The 11,685-nt window shown below is 37.9% G+C and overlaps 1 protein-coding gene across 2 annotated transcripts in view; it reads left to right on the forward strand.

The window, feature by feature from the left end:
- FAM161A (FAM161 centrosomal protein A) overlaps positions 1-11,443 on the forward strand; it is a 30,060-nt gene extending 18,617 nt beyond the window's left edge. Inside the window, exons 3-7 of one of the 2 annotated variants that reach the window (XM_067704943.1) lie at positions 781-1,947; positions 2,289-2,456; positions 4,094-4,193; positions 10,096-10,250; positions 10,713-11,443. In XM_067704943.1, coding sequence (XP_067561044.1) covers positions 781-1,947; positions 2,289-2,456; positions 4,094-4,193; positions 10,096-10,250; positions 10,713-10,848 — 1,726 coding nt within the window. In that variant the 3' untranslated portion in view covers positions 10,849-11,443. The remainder of the gene's footprint in view (positions 1-780; positions 1,948-2,288; positions 2,457-4,093; positions 4,194-10,095; positions 10,251-10,712) is intronic. The other variant, XM_067704944.1, reaches the window with a different exon arrangement.
- The last annotated feature ends 242 nt before the right edge of the window (positions 11,444-11,685 follow it).

The following is an 11,685-nucleotide window of genomic DNA, read 5'->3' on the forward strand; positions in this document are numbered from 1 at the left end:
TTTAAAATCTAGACTTTTCTTTTTTCAATTAAAAAAAATTTGGTGGGGCTGCATTGGGTCTTCGTTGCTACGCACAGGCTTTCTCTAGTTGCAGCGAGCGGCGGCTATTCTTCGTTGCGGTGCACGGGCTTCTCATTGCAGTGGCTTCTCTTGTTGTGGAGCACGGGCTCTAGGGCGTGTGGGCTTCAGTAGTTGTGGCACGTGGGCTCAGTAGTTGTGACTCGTGGGCTCTAGAGCGCAGGCTCAGTAGTTGCGGCACACAGGCTTCAGTAGTTGTGGCACACGGGCTTCAGTAGTTGTCGCGTATGGGCTTAGTTGCTCCGTGGCATATGGGATCTTCCCGGACCAGGGCTCGAACCCGTGTCCCTTGCATTGGCAGGCGGATTCTTAACCACTGCGCCACCAGGGAAGTCCCTATAATTTAGACTTTGTAACAATGACAAATCATGGGAAAGTTTCAGGAAGGAGAGTGATTTGATCAGATGTATGTTTTAAGATGGTGACTCTGGAAAATGTGTGGAGAATTCAATAGTGATTAGACCCAAGGAGCCTCTGCTGTCTTAGGTTCCTGCCCTGTAAAATGAGGGAGTAAAACTAGATCATTTATCGGCATCTCCCAGGCTCTGTTCTAAAAAAAAATTGATAATTTTCACAAGCCCTATCTAGCTCCTATTTTCTAACTGATTTTGCCTTGATCTTAGAAATTATGTAGTTCTTAATCTTTATATTTGGTCACATGCAGCTGAAAGAGTAACCTGATTATTCTTCTCATTTACTTAGGTCTGTATCAGAAAAGAGCTCCCATTATCCTGTTTCATTAATGACATCAATTTCAGAGCCTGATTTAGGTCAGTCTTCCTCTTTGATTGTGTCTTCCTCTGAAGATGAGTTGCCCAACGTAGAAAAAGAGTATTCTGAGAAAAGCAGAATGATGACCTATGCTAAGGAGCTCATCAACAACATGTGGACAAACTTCTCTGTTGAAGATTATATTCAGTTTGAAGATGCTGACTTGCCAGCACTCGAAAAAAAAAAAAAGAAGCCAAAAGAATGGGTGCCAAAGATTACAGTACCTGAGCCTTTTCAAATGATGGTTAGAGAGCAGAAGAAAAAAGAAGAGAACATGAAATCTAAATCAGATATTGAAATGGCACGCAAACAGCTCAAGAAACAAGAAGAAGAATCAGAGTGTAAGAAAAAATTCCGAGCCAACCCAGTTCCAGCGTTCGTCTTTCTCCCCCTTTATCATGATATAGTCAAGCAAAATGAAGAACGGAGGAGGTCTATGAAGGAGAAAAACAAAGAAGCTCTTTTGGCCTCGCAAAAGCCGTTTAAGTTTATTGCAAGGGAGGAACAGAAGCAAATTCGGGAAAAGCAGCTGAAAGACTTTTTTAAGTCTAAGAAGAAAACAAACCAATTTAAAGCCAGACCGATACCTCGATCTACTTATGGTTCAACTGTCAATGACACATTAACAGAAGAAGAGCTCTATAGAAACATTAGGACGCAGCAGAGAACCCAAGACTTTTTACAGAATTCATCCCCTCTGCCTTGTAGTCCAGCTCGCAGAAGTTATGCTACAAGGAAGCCCAAGTGTCCTGAACAGGCTGAAAAGTCCAAGTGTAAACACAAGTTTAGGTGCCAGACTGCTGATACTGAAGACCTTCCTGAGAGATATAAGAAACATCACTCAGAACAGAAGTGTCCAAAACCCCTGACAGTCTGTGAACCATCTGACCTTCATGCAGCCTCACATGCATCCACTGAAAGAGAGAAAATCTTGGCAGATATTGAAGCAGATGAAGAAAATTTAAAAGAAACACGTTGGCCTTATCTGTCTCCAAGGCGCAGGTCACCAGTAAGAAGTAGAAATGCAAAACCTGTGCCTTGTAGCTGCAACCCTCCCATGCCCACGGTGTCCTCCAGAGGAAGAGAACAAGCCACAAGGTAAATAACTGATGCAGCACTGATTGACTCGTGGTTGCTCCATTGATTTTGTATTGGGGAATTTGAAACTATGACGTTATTTTATCTGGTAACATATTTTACTATATAATATAGAACATTTTGCCAGAGGGTGTTCTTCTAAGAAATGAATGTATTTTCCATTTTATGAATCTTTGGGGATAGAAAAGGTTACAGTCACCCTATTGATTTTCTAATTACAACTCAGATCCTTCTCAGAAGGTTGCCCCTTGTTTTCAACCGTTGAATTATCCCGTGTTGTCTTTGCTAAACAACATTCTCATTGGCTTAAAGTGAATTAAGCCTTAGTTTGTTGCCCTCAGGAGATCACTTGAGGAAAAGAAAATGTTGGAAGAAGAGAGAAATCGGATCCTAACTAAGCAGAAGCAAAGAATGAAAGAATTGCAGAAACTCTTGACAACCCGGGCTAAGGCTTATGACTCACATCAGAGTTTAGCTCAAATGTCTAGACCCAGAGTAAAATCTCTCAGGTATCATGAGAGAATCCTGACCCTCTAGATCATTGGTTTTCAAACTTTTTTTGAATCAGTGGACCCCTCAATATATGAAAAAATTAAGAATAGTATTAGTATTTCAGTTTCTGGATTCAAGTTACTATCAGTTACTTATAGTTAACTTACACACACACACACACACACACACGCAATCAAACACACACACACACACACACACACACACTCATACTCACTCACTCACTTCGTGGTGAGAACCAACATGTATACTGACTCCAGGACCATGATGCCATGTTGATGAACAGAAAAACATGTGGCCATGGTTCACAGTTGTAATCTTACATCAGCATCTAAACTTTTTCTTTATATTATTTTTTATTGCACAGTGCAATATTGAGAAAAATCTTGATTCACACAGATAAAGCTCTTTTTAACAGCTTGCCGTGTAATCTCAGAATATTCTTCAACAAACAGATATGTCAGAGAGCTTTGTTCTAAGGTCTGCATGATATCTGATAGCACAAATTAACACATTGATGTTAACATCAGTTATGTGGTGTGTCAGTTAACACCTGTGTTAAGGTTTAGTAGTATGTATTACATGCTGCAATTCTGCAGTACAAAGTTTGAAAATCAGTGTTCCAGAGGAACATTTTTATGTTGCAACATAAAAATGTTCATGTTTAAGTAGTAAAATATCTCCCTCAAAGCTGGGTAAGTAATATGATTTATTAATTTTTAATCTGATTTATAAGTATCCCCAAATCTATATTTGCTTTTAATTATGAGTGTTCCTTTTTAAACGTATATTATGTATAATAATTATTATATTCCTTTGTAACAGATGTTATGTATACATTCCTTATAATGTGTATCAATGTAATTCATTGATAAAAGGAGCTTGATTTGATGAACTTGAGCAAAATATTTGTTAGAAATATACTAGTCATCCTTAGAAAGTAAACGGGATTTTCCATAATGCTAAATTGTGTATAGTTAAGCATAATTATCATTTTATGGTATAATTATTTTTTCTAATCCATGAAGTCTTATGATCTTGGTAGAATTAGTGTATTTTACATAGAGAAAGTCACATAATTTAATTTATTATAGGATCTGGTTCAAATAGTAAGTATACTTACAGTGAATTTGTGTATTTTGGTTCCTGTTCCTCTCTATGTGGTATTCCCATAATCCCCATTTCTCCCCTGCCCTGCTCCCATTTAATTCACTGTGCCATCAACCTATAGGAGATATCATTTAGGGGAAAAAAGAAGAGCAAGGTCTTGTTTTCAGAAGAAATTCCTTAAAGAGAAGATACCAAATTTGGACCAAACTTTTTTGGTTTATAAATACTTATAAATGAGATAAGAGGGCATTCATTTATCTCCTCAGGCCAGTTTGAAGCCACTGAATCCATTATGCTTTGAAGATTTCAGGAACCTCAAAGTACCCAGACTGTTCCCGGCATGTAAAATGTGTGCTCTCAGAACCTAGAACTTTTATCCTGCATTCCATAAGAATTTACCAGTCTGGGAAAGAAATTGTGATAAACTGTGCTCATGACTTAATTTCTGATTTGTCATCTACGCTAAATGTTATATGTGCAAATTCTTATTTCTTTTAAAAATTCCATTCCTTTTATTTGATTTTAGAAAGAGTGAAAAAGAAAGGATGAGAGAATACCGACGAGAACTAGAAGAAAGAGAAGAAAAATTAAAAAACAGGCCGCTGCTATTTGAAAGAGTTGCTCAGGTTGTGTTTGTTGGAATTTGAGAGCTATTGTCAGCTTTGTTTCTTTTTTTTTTAACATCTCTATCTCCTAATTTTTATGGTCCATTTTTCTTATGTGTTATATAATTTACTGAGATAGTATTATTTCTGTGACAGCTTCATCACATCAGTCAAGTAAGTAGTTTTGCTTAAATCTGAGCATTGAATCTTGATGAGGCTCGTAAGCTTGATAAAGAACATGCTGCTAATCCAATCATTTTCAAAATAATAGTTTCACAACCTGTTTTTAATGGCTAGTACCAACTTGGCCAAATACTAAGGTGAGTTTTGGAAGTCTTTGAAAAATTAAAAAATGAAACAAAATGGCTAATTGAATCAGATTTATTCCTGCCAGTTTTTTTTTTGTTTGTTTTCTTGGGATAAAATTGACATATAGCAGGTATAAGTTTAAGGTATACAGCATAATGACATACGTATATTAGGAAATGATTACTACAATACGTTTAGTTAACATCTATCACCTCGTATTGTTACCAAAAAAATTATTTTTCCTTGTGATGAGAACTTTTAGGACCTACTCTCTTAGCAGCTTTCAAATATGCCACACAGCAGTGTTAGCTGTAGTCACCATGCTGAACGTCACACCCTCAGTACTTATTTATCTTATAACTGGAAGTTTGTACCTTTTGACACCTTCATCCAATTCCTCCAGTAACCACAAATCTGATCTCCTTTTCTATGAGTTGTGTGTGTGTGTATTTAGATTCCACGCATAAATCAGATCATATAGTATTTGTCCTTCTCTGTCTGACTTACTTCCCTTAGCATAATGCCCTCAAGGTCCATCTGTATTGTCACAAATGGCAGGATTTCCTTTTTTATGGCCGAATAATATTCCATTGTGTGTGTGTGTGTGTGTGTGTGTGTGTGTGTGTGTGTGTGTGTATATCACATTTTCTTTATCCATTCGTCTTTTGGTGGCCATTTGGGTTGTTGCCACGTCTTAACTATTGTCTATAATGCTTCAGTGAATCGACATAGTGATTTCATTTTCTTTAGATAAATACCTGGGAGTGGAATTGCTGGATTGTGCAGTAGTTCTATTTTTAAGTTTTTGAGGAACCTCTATACTTTTTTCCATAATGGCTGCACCAATTTACTTTCCCACGAACAGCACACAAGGGTTCCCTTTTCTCTACATCCTGACCAGCATTTGTTATGTCTTGTCTTTTTGAGACTAGCCATTGTAACAGGTATGAGGTGATATCTCAGTGTGGTTTTGATTTCATTTCCCTAATGATTAGTGATGTTGAGCACCTTTTTACGTGCCTGTTGGTCATTTGAATATCCTCTTTGGAAAAATGTCTATTCAGATCTCTTGCCCATTTTTAAATTTGATTATTTGGTTTTTGCTAATCACTTGTATGAGTTCTTTATGTATTTTGGATAGTAACCCCTTATCAGGTAGATGATTTGCAAATATTTTTTCCCATTCAGTAGGTTGCCTTTTCATTTAAAAATTTTTGCCTTTTCATTTTGTTGATCAGTTTTTTTAAGTGAGTCTATAATTTTTAGTCTTATCTACAATTACCGAAAGGACTTCCTTTTTTTAAAAATTGAAGTATAGTTGATTTACAATGTGGTATTAGTTTCTGGTATATAGCAAAATGATTCAGTTATATATGTATATGTGTGTGTATATGTATACTCTTTTTCAGATTCTTTTCCATTATAGGTTATTACAAGATATTGAATATAGTTCCCTGTGCTATACAGTAGGACCTTGTTGTTTATCTGTTTTATATAAAGTAGTGTGTATCTGTTAATCCCATCTCCTAATTTATCACTCCTCACCCAATTTGGTAACCATAAGTTTGTTTTCTATGTCTGTGAGAAGCACTTCCTTTTTATCAGAAAAAATACTTTGATCCTATGGACGATGAATTCTAATTTTACTAGATTTATACTCAGTTTTACAGTCTTTCCCTTAAGAGAAATTTGTCAATTTCAGATGATCTTCCCCTTTGTGTCCATGAGGGAGGGGCTCCTATGGGCGACATGGTTTAACAATGGACAAAATCACTGGAGGTTACAGGTGCTGTGTTGTGAATTTCAAGCTGTTACATTTGGAGCTTCCTGCCAGCAAGTGTCTGGGACAGATGAGTGTCCTTATAGGACTGCCCATGTCAGTGACTCACTGAGGACAAAGGACGTGTGTTATGGGTAAATCTACATATTACAGCCTCTCAAAGTTATGGGAACCCTTTACTGACTGATTTGGATATAATGTTATGTAATGCTTTTCATTTTAAGGGATGGTGTTTTTTTTCATATCTCAGTTTCAACTTTAGGGGAAAAAAATTATCTTAAGCTGTTCTGTGTTACTCAGCATAAAGTGATTGACTTTCGCCTCAAAGTAGTTATCTCCAGCTCCCAACTGCAGGCTTTTTTTTTTTTTTTTTGCGGTACGCGGGTCTCTCACTGTTGTGGCCTCTCCCGTTGCGGAGCACAGGCTCCAGACGCGCAGGCTCAGCGGCCATGGCTCACGGGCCCAGCCGCTCCGCGGCATGTGGGATCTTCCCAGACCAGGGCACGAACCTGTGTCCCCTGCATCGGCAGGCGGACTCTCAACCACTGTGCCACCAGGGAAGCCCCCTTTTTTTTTTTTTAAAGTAAGTATTTTAGTCTTTTTATTTATTTATTTTTGGCTGCGTTGAGTCTTTGTTGCTGTGCGCGGGCTTTCGCTACTTGTGGTGAGCAGGGGCTGCTCTTTGTTGTGGTGCGCAGGCTTCTCATTGCGGTGGCTTCTCGTTGCAGAGCACGGGCTCTAGGTGCACGGGCTTCAGTAGTTGTGACTCGTGGGCTCAGTAGTTGTGGTACACAGACTTAGTGGATCCGCGGCATGTGGGATCTTCCTGGACCAGGGATTGAACCTGTGTCCCCTGCATTGGCAGGCAGATTCTTAACCACTGCGCCACCAGGGAAGTCCTCTTCTGTGTTCTCTTATTACTCTTTTGTGCATCTCTGTCTTTGCTCCTGCATGTTGTGTGGAAATTATCTGTTCAATGCTCTCTTCTCTTTCAGCTAGTTACTTTTAAAGGTGTTGGTCAAATCTTTGTATTCCTAGCACTTAGCACCTAAGACAATGTATGGCACAAAGGGGATGTTAAGAAACATTTGTTGAACCCAAACTGAACTGTTTCTTCCTGGGATTAGTCCAGGCTGAGAGCACTACCCTGACAATACTAGTGATGAGCCTCAGTATTAACAAGCAGTTTTACCATGCTGTGAATTCCCACTCTTTCTAAGCACCAGAGAAAATGTGGTAAAATAAGTGGTGTGTGTGAAATTAAACCCATAAAGAAATGTTAAATATTGAAAACATAGGTTAGTTTCATAGCTGATATTTCTTCCACCACCCTTGGCCCACACATATGCTGTTCTCTTTCCCCATATAGCCTCTACCTCCCGTGAGGGCTTGTCACAAAATAAGTATTCAGTTATTATTAAATAAAGGAAAGAATTACTATAAACTAAACTTAGGCTCATAAAAATTAAGTATTTTTCCCCTTCAAACTAGGGCAGTGATTGTAGACAGACTTTCATCATTCCTCATTATTTTGGTTTCCTCAAGAAACAAAGTTAATTTGTTTTTTTTGCAGTCTTAGATAGAAAAACAAAATAACCATACAGTTATTTTAACTACTTTTTATTTCATGGTCTTTACAATTCTTTTGCATTGTGAAATTCAAGGGGGAAATGTTTGTTTCAATTAGGAACAATTATACACTATTCACCTTGATATAAAATATTAAAAGGTAATAAATTCTATATACAGGGTGACTGAGGGTGACTCACCATTGTTTTGGTTTTGTTAACATAAATTAGAACTTCTTTTTTTCTTGCAGTGACTATTGCTGCTAATTAACAGCTGTTATTTAATAAATTCACTCACAACTTTATGCATTACCCGTTTATAAGTGTTAATTGTGGTCTTGCTGCTGTTGAGTTATCCCCTAGCAGAGTAAGCCTGTGATCCAGGACAGAGCAAACCATGTTTTCCTGTTTCTTGAAAATCACAGGATTTATTAACTGAATAGATGTTAAATTGGATTTTAAGCCAAATTCAGATGAAGGCTTACAAGCACTAACATTGATTAGTATCATTTAAATCTTTTATATTTCATTTGCTTAAAATTAGAATATATTTTTCTTAATACATTGGGTTACGTTTGGGGTTTCTTTATTCTGCTTTACAGTCTTTGGGGCATAGTTCTCATCTCACTTTGCTGTGCCTGTCAGTTCCCCAAGTCTTGTCTGTTTGTGTTCATAGCCTCTGGTTGCATTTTTACTTACTTTTCTGAAATTTATTATTATTCACAGTGGGTGCATTTTAGCAGCAGTTTGAGTGCTTCTTTTTTCAGTTTTCTAGCATGTCAGGAAATGCACTGGTGATAGTTTTATCCATTGTAATCAGTCTTTGCCATTTTGGTTTCTCCAATGGGACACTAGACTCCATGGTCCTTCCTTATGCTGGAATCCCTGGGTTAGGAAAATATCTGACACTGATTTGCTGAAGTCAGGCTTTAGGCTACCTTCAAACTCCAGGATAACCACTTCCACTTAGAAAGCAGCATGGTGGAGTGGAGAAGACTCAGGAAAGGATTAAGAGACTTGGTTTTCCCTCTCACTATATCCTGTGACCTTAAGCAAACAGCTTAACCTCAGCAAGAGTGGAGGGAGTATCTTACTTATTTGTTAAATTTGGGGTGAGACTGGGTGCTCTTCCACACCCTTTCCAGGATGGGATGCCATTGGTGCATTGGGGCTGGGCCATTCCTCGGGCCTTTCCTTTAGTTTGAGGTCCAGATGACGATTTTTGGCCCTATACTAGTTCATGCCCACTCATAGGAGATAAAATTGGAGTAAAGCCAAGGCACTAATGAGAACCCCAGTCATCTTATGTCTCTGTAAATCCTGTGGCCTCAGGAACTGTGACAACTGACTTGCTTTAGGTATGAGAGTGTCATCACAACTCCCACAAAGCCAGGAAGTAACATTCCGGAGAGTTGAACCCAGTTCTAAATTCATGTTTTTCTTGCTGTATCTCTTGCTTCCTCTACAGAATTAAGGTAACAACATAGATGATTTTATCATCTTTGGTGGATTAGAGATATGGCGTGTAAATAGGCACATAAAGAACTCTCTGACAACTATCACAGGAACTTATTTTCTTACTGATTTTTTTCAGATATCCTTGAACAGTCATGAAACAGTATAAAGAATAATTATAGATCAAAACTCATGTGGCCACTACCCAGGTTAAAAGCATTAGAGCACTGCCAGTACCCCAGAAACCCTGTGTGCCCCTCCCAGATCAAAACCCTCTCACCTAGAGGTAGCCACCCTTCTAACTTTTGACATAAGCATTTCCTTGTTTTTCTTTACAGTTTTACCACTGCTGTACCTATCCCTAAACAACATAGTTTAGTTTTGCCTGTTTTTGGACTTTATGTAAATGAATCATACTACGTGTACTCTTTTGCGGTATGCTGCTTGTGAGATCCGTCCATGTTGTGGCATATAGCTAGAGTTCATTTTCGTTGCTTTATTTTAGTCTGTTACATGAATACGTCACAATTTATTTATCCATCCTACTGCTGATAGATATTTAGGTTGTTTCCAGTTTGGGGTTGTTACAAACAGTACTGTTCTGAACATTTTGGTATGTCTCCTTGGGCAGATATGTAGGAGTTTCTCTGGGCATATACCTAGGAGTGGAATTGCTGGTCAGAGGGTATGCATATTTTTCAACCAACTGTGATTATTGAATTTAATTTTCACAGGAGCTTTTAACCCGTACATTTGTAATGGAAACTTAAAGTCTTTTGTTCTTATCTAAAAAGGTTTGTCTTTCCTATAGAAAAATGCAAGAATGGCAGCAGAAAAGCATTATTCTAACACCTTAAAAGCACTAGGAATATCTGATGAGTTTGTTTCAAAGAAAGGCCAAAGTGGAAAAATTTTTGAGTACTTCAGCAATCAAGAGATGAAAAGTTTCACTGAAGATAAAGAAAGGTAACATATATAAGATGTCTGAATGGTTTACCTTTGAAAAAATTCTTACTTGCAGGAAAGCTAAAATTCTGTTCTATGATATTTTAAAAGGCCTTTTACCTAATGGAATACATGTGAACTACTGTAAAATATACTGACATTTTAACATGTTTGACACTTCAAAATATTACAAGGTGATGAAGTATCTTGTTTTTAAAGTAAAATAATTTAAATTTCTGACATAAATAATGAAAATAATAACATGCTTTCAAATGAAGTTTGAGTCAATCAAGTTTTGAAATAAATTACTTCTCAGAAGAATATCTACTTTCCCAATTGGTACTTTTATAGACTTCTCTTGATAAATCGGAGCTTATACACTTGAGGAAGACTAACTGCAGGATGGCATACATTACAGAGGGTTTGTTTACCTTTAAACCAAATTATTTTTCCTTTGAAAGATTGATAAATTTCTTCCTCTAGCTTTAATGAAGAGAAAATAGAAGAAAGAGAGAATGGGGAAGAAAATTATCTTACTGATACCAACAGCCAAGATTCTTGCAAGGAAACAGGTAAAGCTGATGAAGAGAGTGGAGAAGAGAATTGTGTTGAAGAATAAAACTGAATCAGTCGACAGGGTCTCCTCTCTGTTCCGCTGATGTTGTTGGCAGCATTGGGTGTCAGAAGCCGCGCCTGTGGTGTTAAGGACATCCATGGGAACCCGTCTGATAACGTGCAGGTCTCTTTTTGCTCCGGATGCGCAGGCTCAGCGGCCATGGCTCACGGGCCCAGCCGCTCCGCGGCATGTGGGATCTTCCCGCACCGGGGCACGAACCCTTGTCCCCTGCATCGGCAGGCGGACTCTCAACCACTGCGCCACCAGGGAAGCCCCGTGCAGGTCTCTTGAGCAAAGTCCTCGTGTAGCCTGAAAAGGCCGAATCCAGCTGATGGGTCATTTGCTCAGAGTCAGGCTTTGCCTATACAGTTTTTAAAAGTACTACATATGGTCTGTTTGCAACTTTGATCTTACTTCTATTTTTAAAAAGTGTTTGAGAATCACAGCTGTCACAAACTGATTAGGTATAAAAATATACATAATTTTATCATTTTGGGTGGAAAAAAATGCTTAGCATTGAGAGCAGAGGGGAGTATTGGCCTTTGGTTTGAAAAAAAAGTTCTGGGAAGCATGAATCAATAAATATTTTTAAATTATACTACTTGCTCCTTTTTCTCTGCAGTACATCTCACAAAATGAATCCTCAAACTTATTTTACTAGGTATTTTAAATTTCTTATCTGAGCCATTTTTAAAAAGTAATAAAACAGGAAAAAATCCAAGTCTATTGTTTCGTATGCCCTTAGGGAGCTGCCATTAAACTAAATAACGGAGGATGTCAGAATATAGAGGCCAACGAATAAAACTCAAGAGTTTTCACATGTAAAAATAAAAAAGAAAA

Source organism: Pseudorca crassidens, chromosome 14, assembly GCF_039906515.1.
Source record: "Pseudorca crassidens isolate mPseCra1 chromosome 14, mPseCra1.hap1, whole genome shotgun sequence".
Lineage (NCBI taxonomy): Eukaryota > Metazoa > Chordata > Mammalia > Artiodactyla > Delphinidae > Pseudorca > Pseudorca crassidens.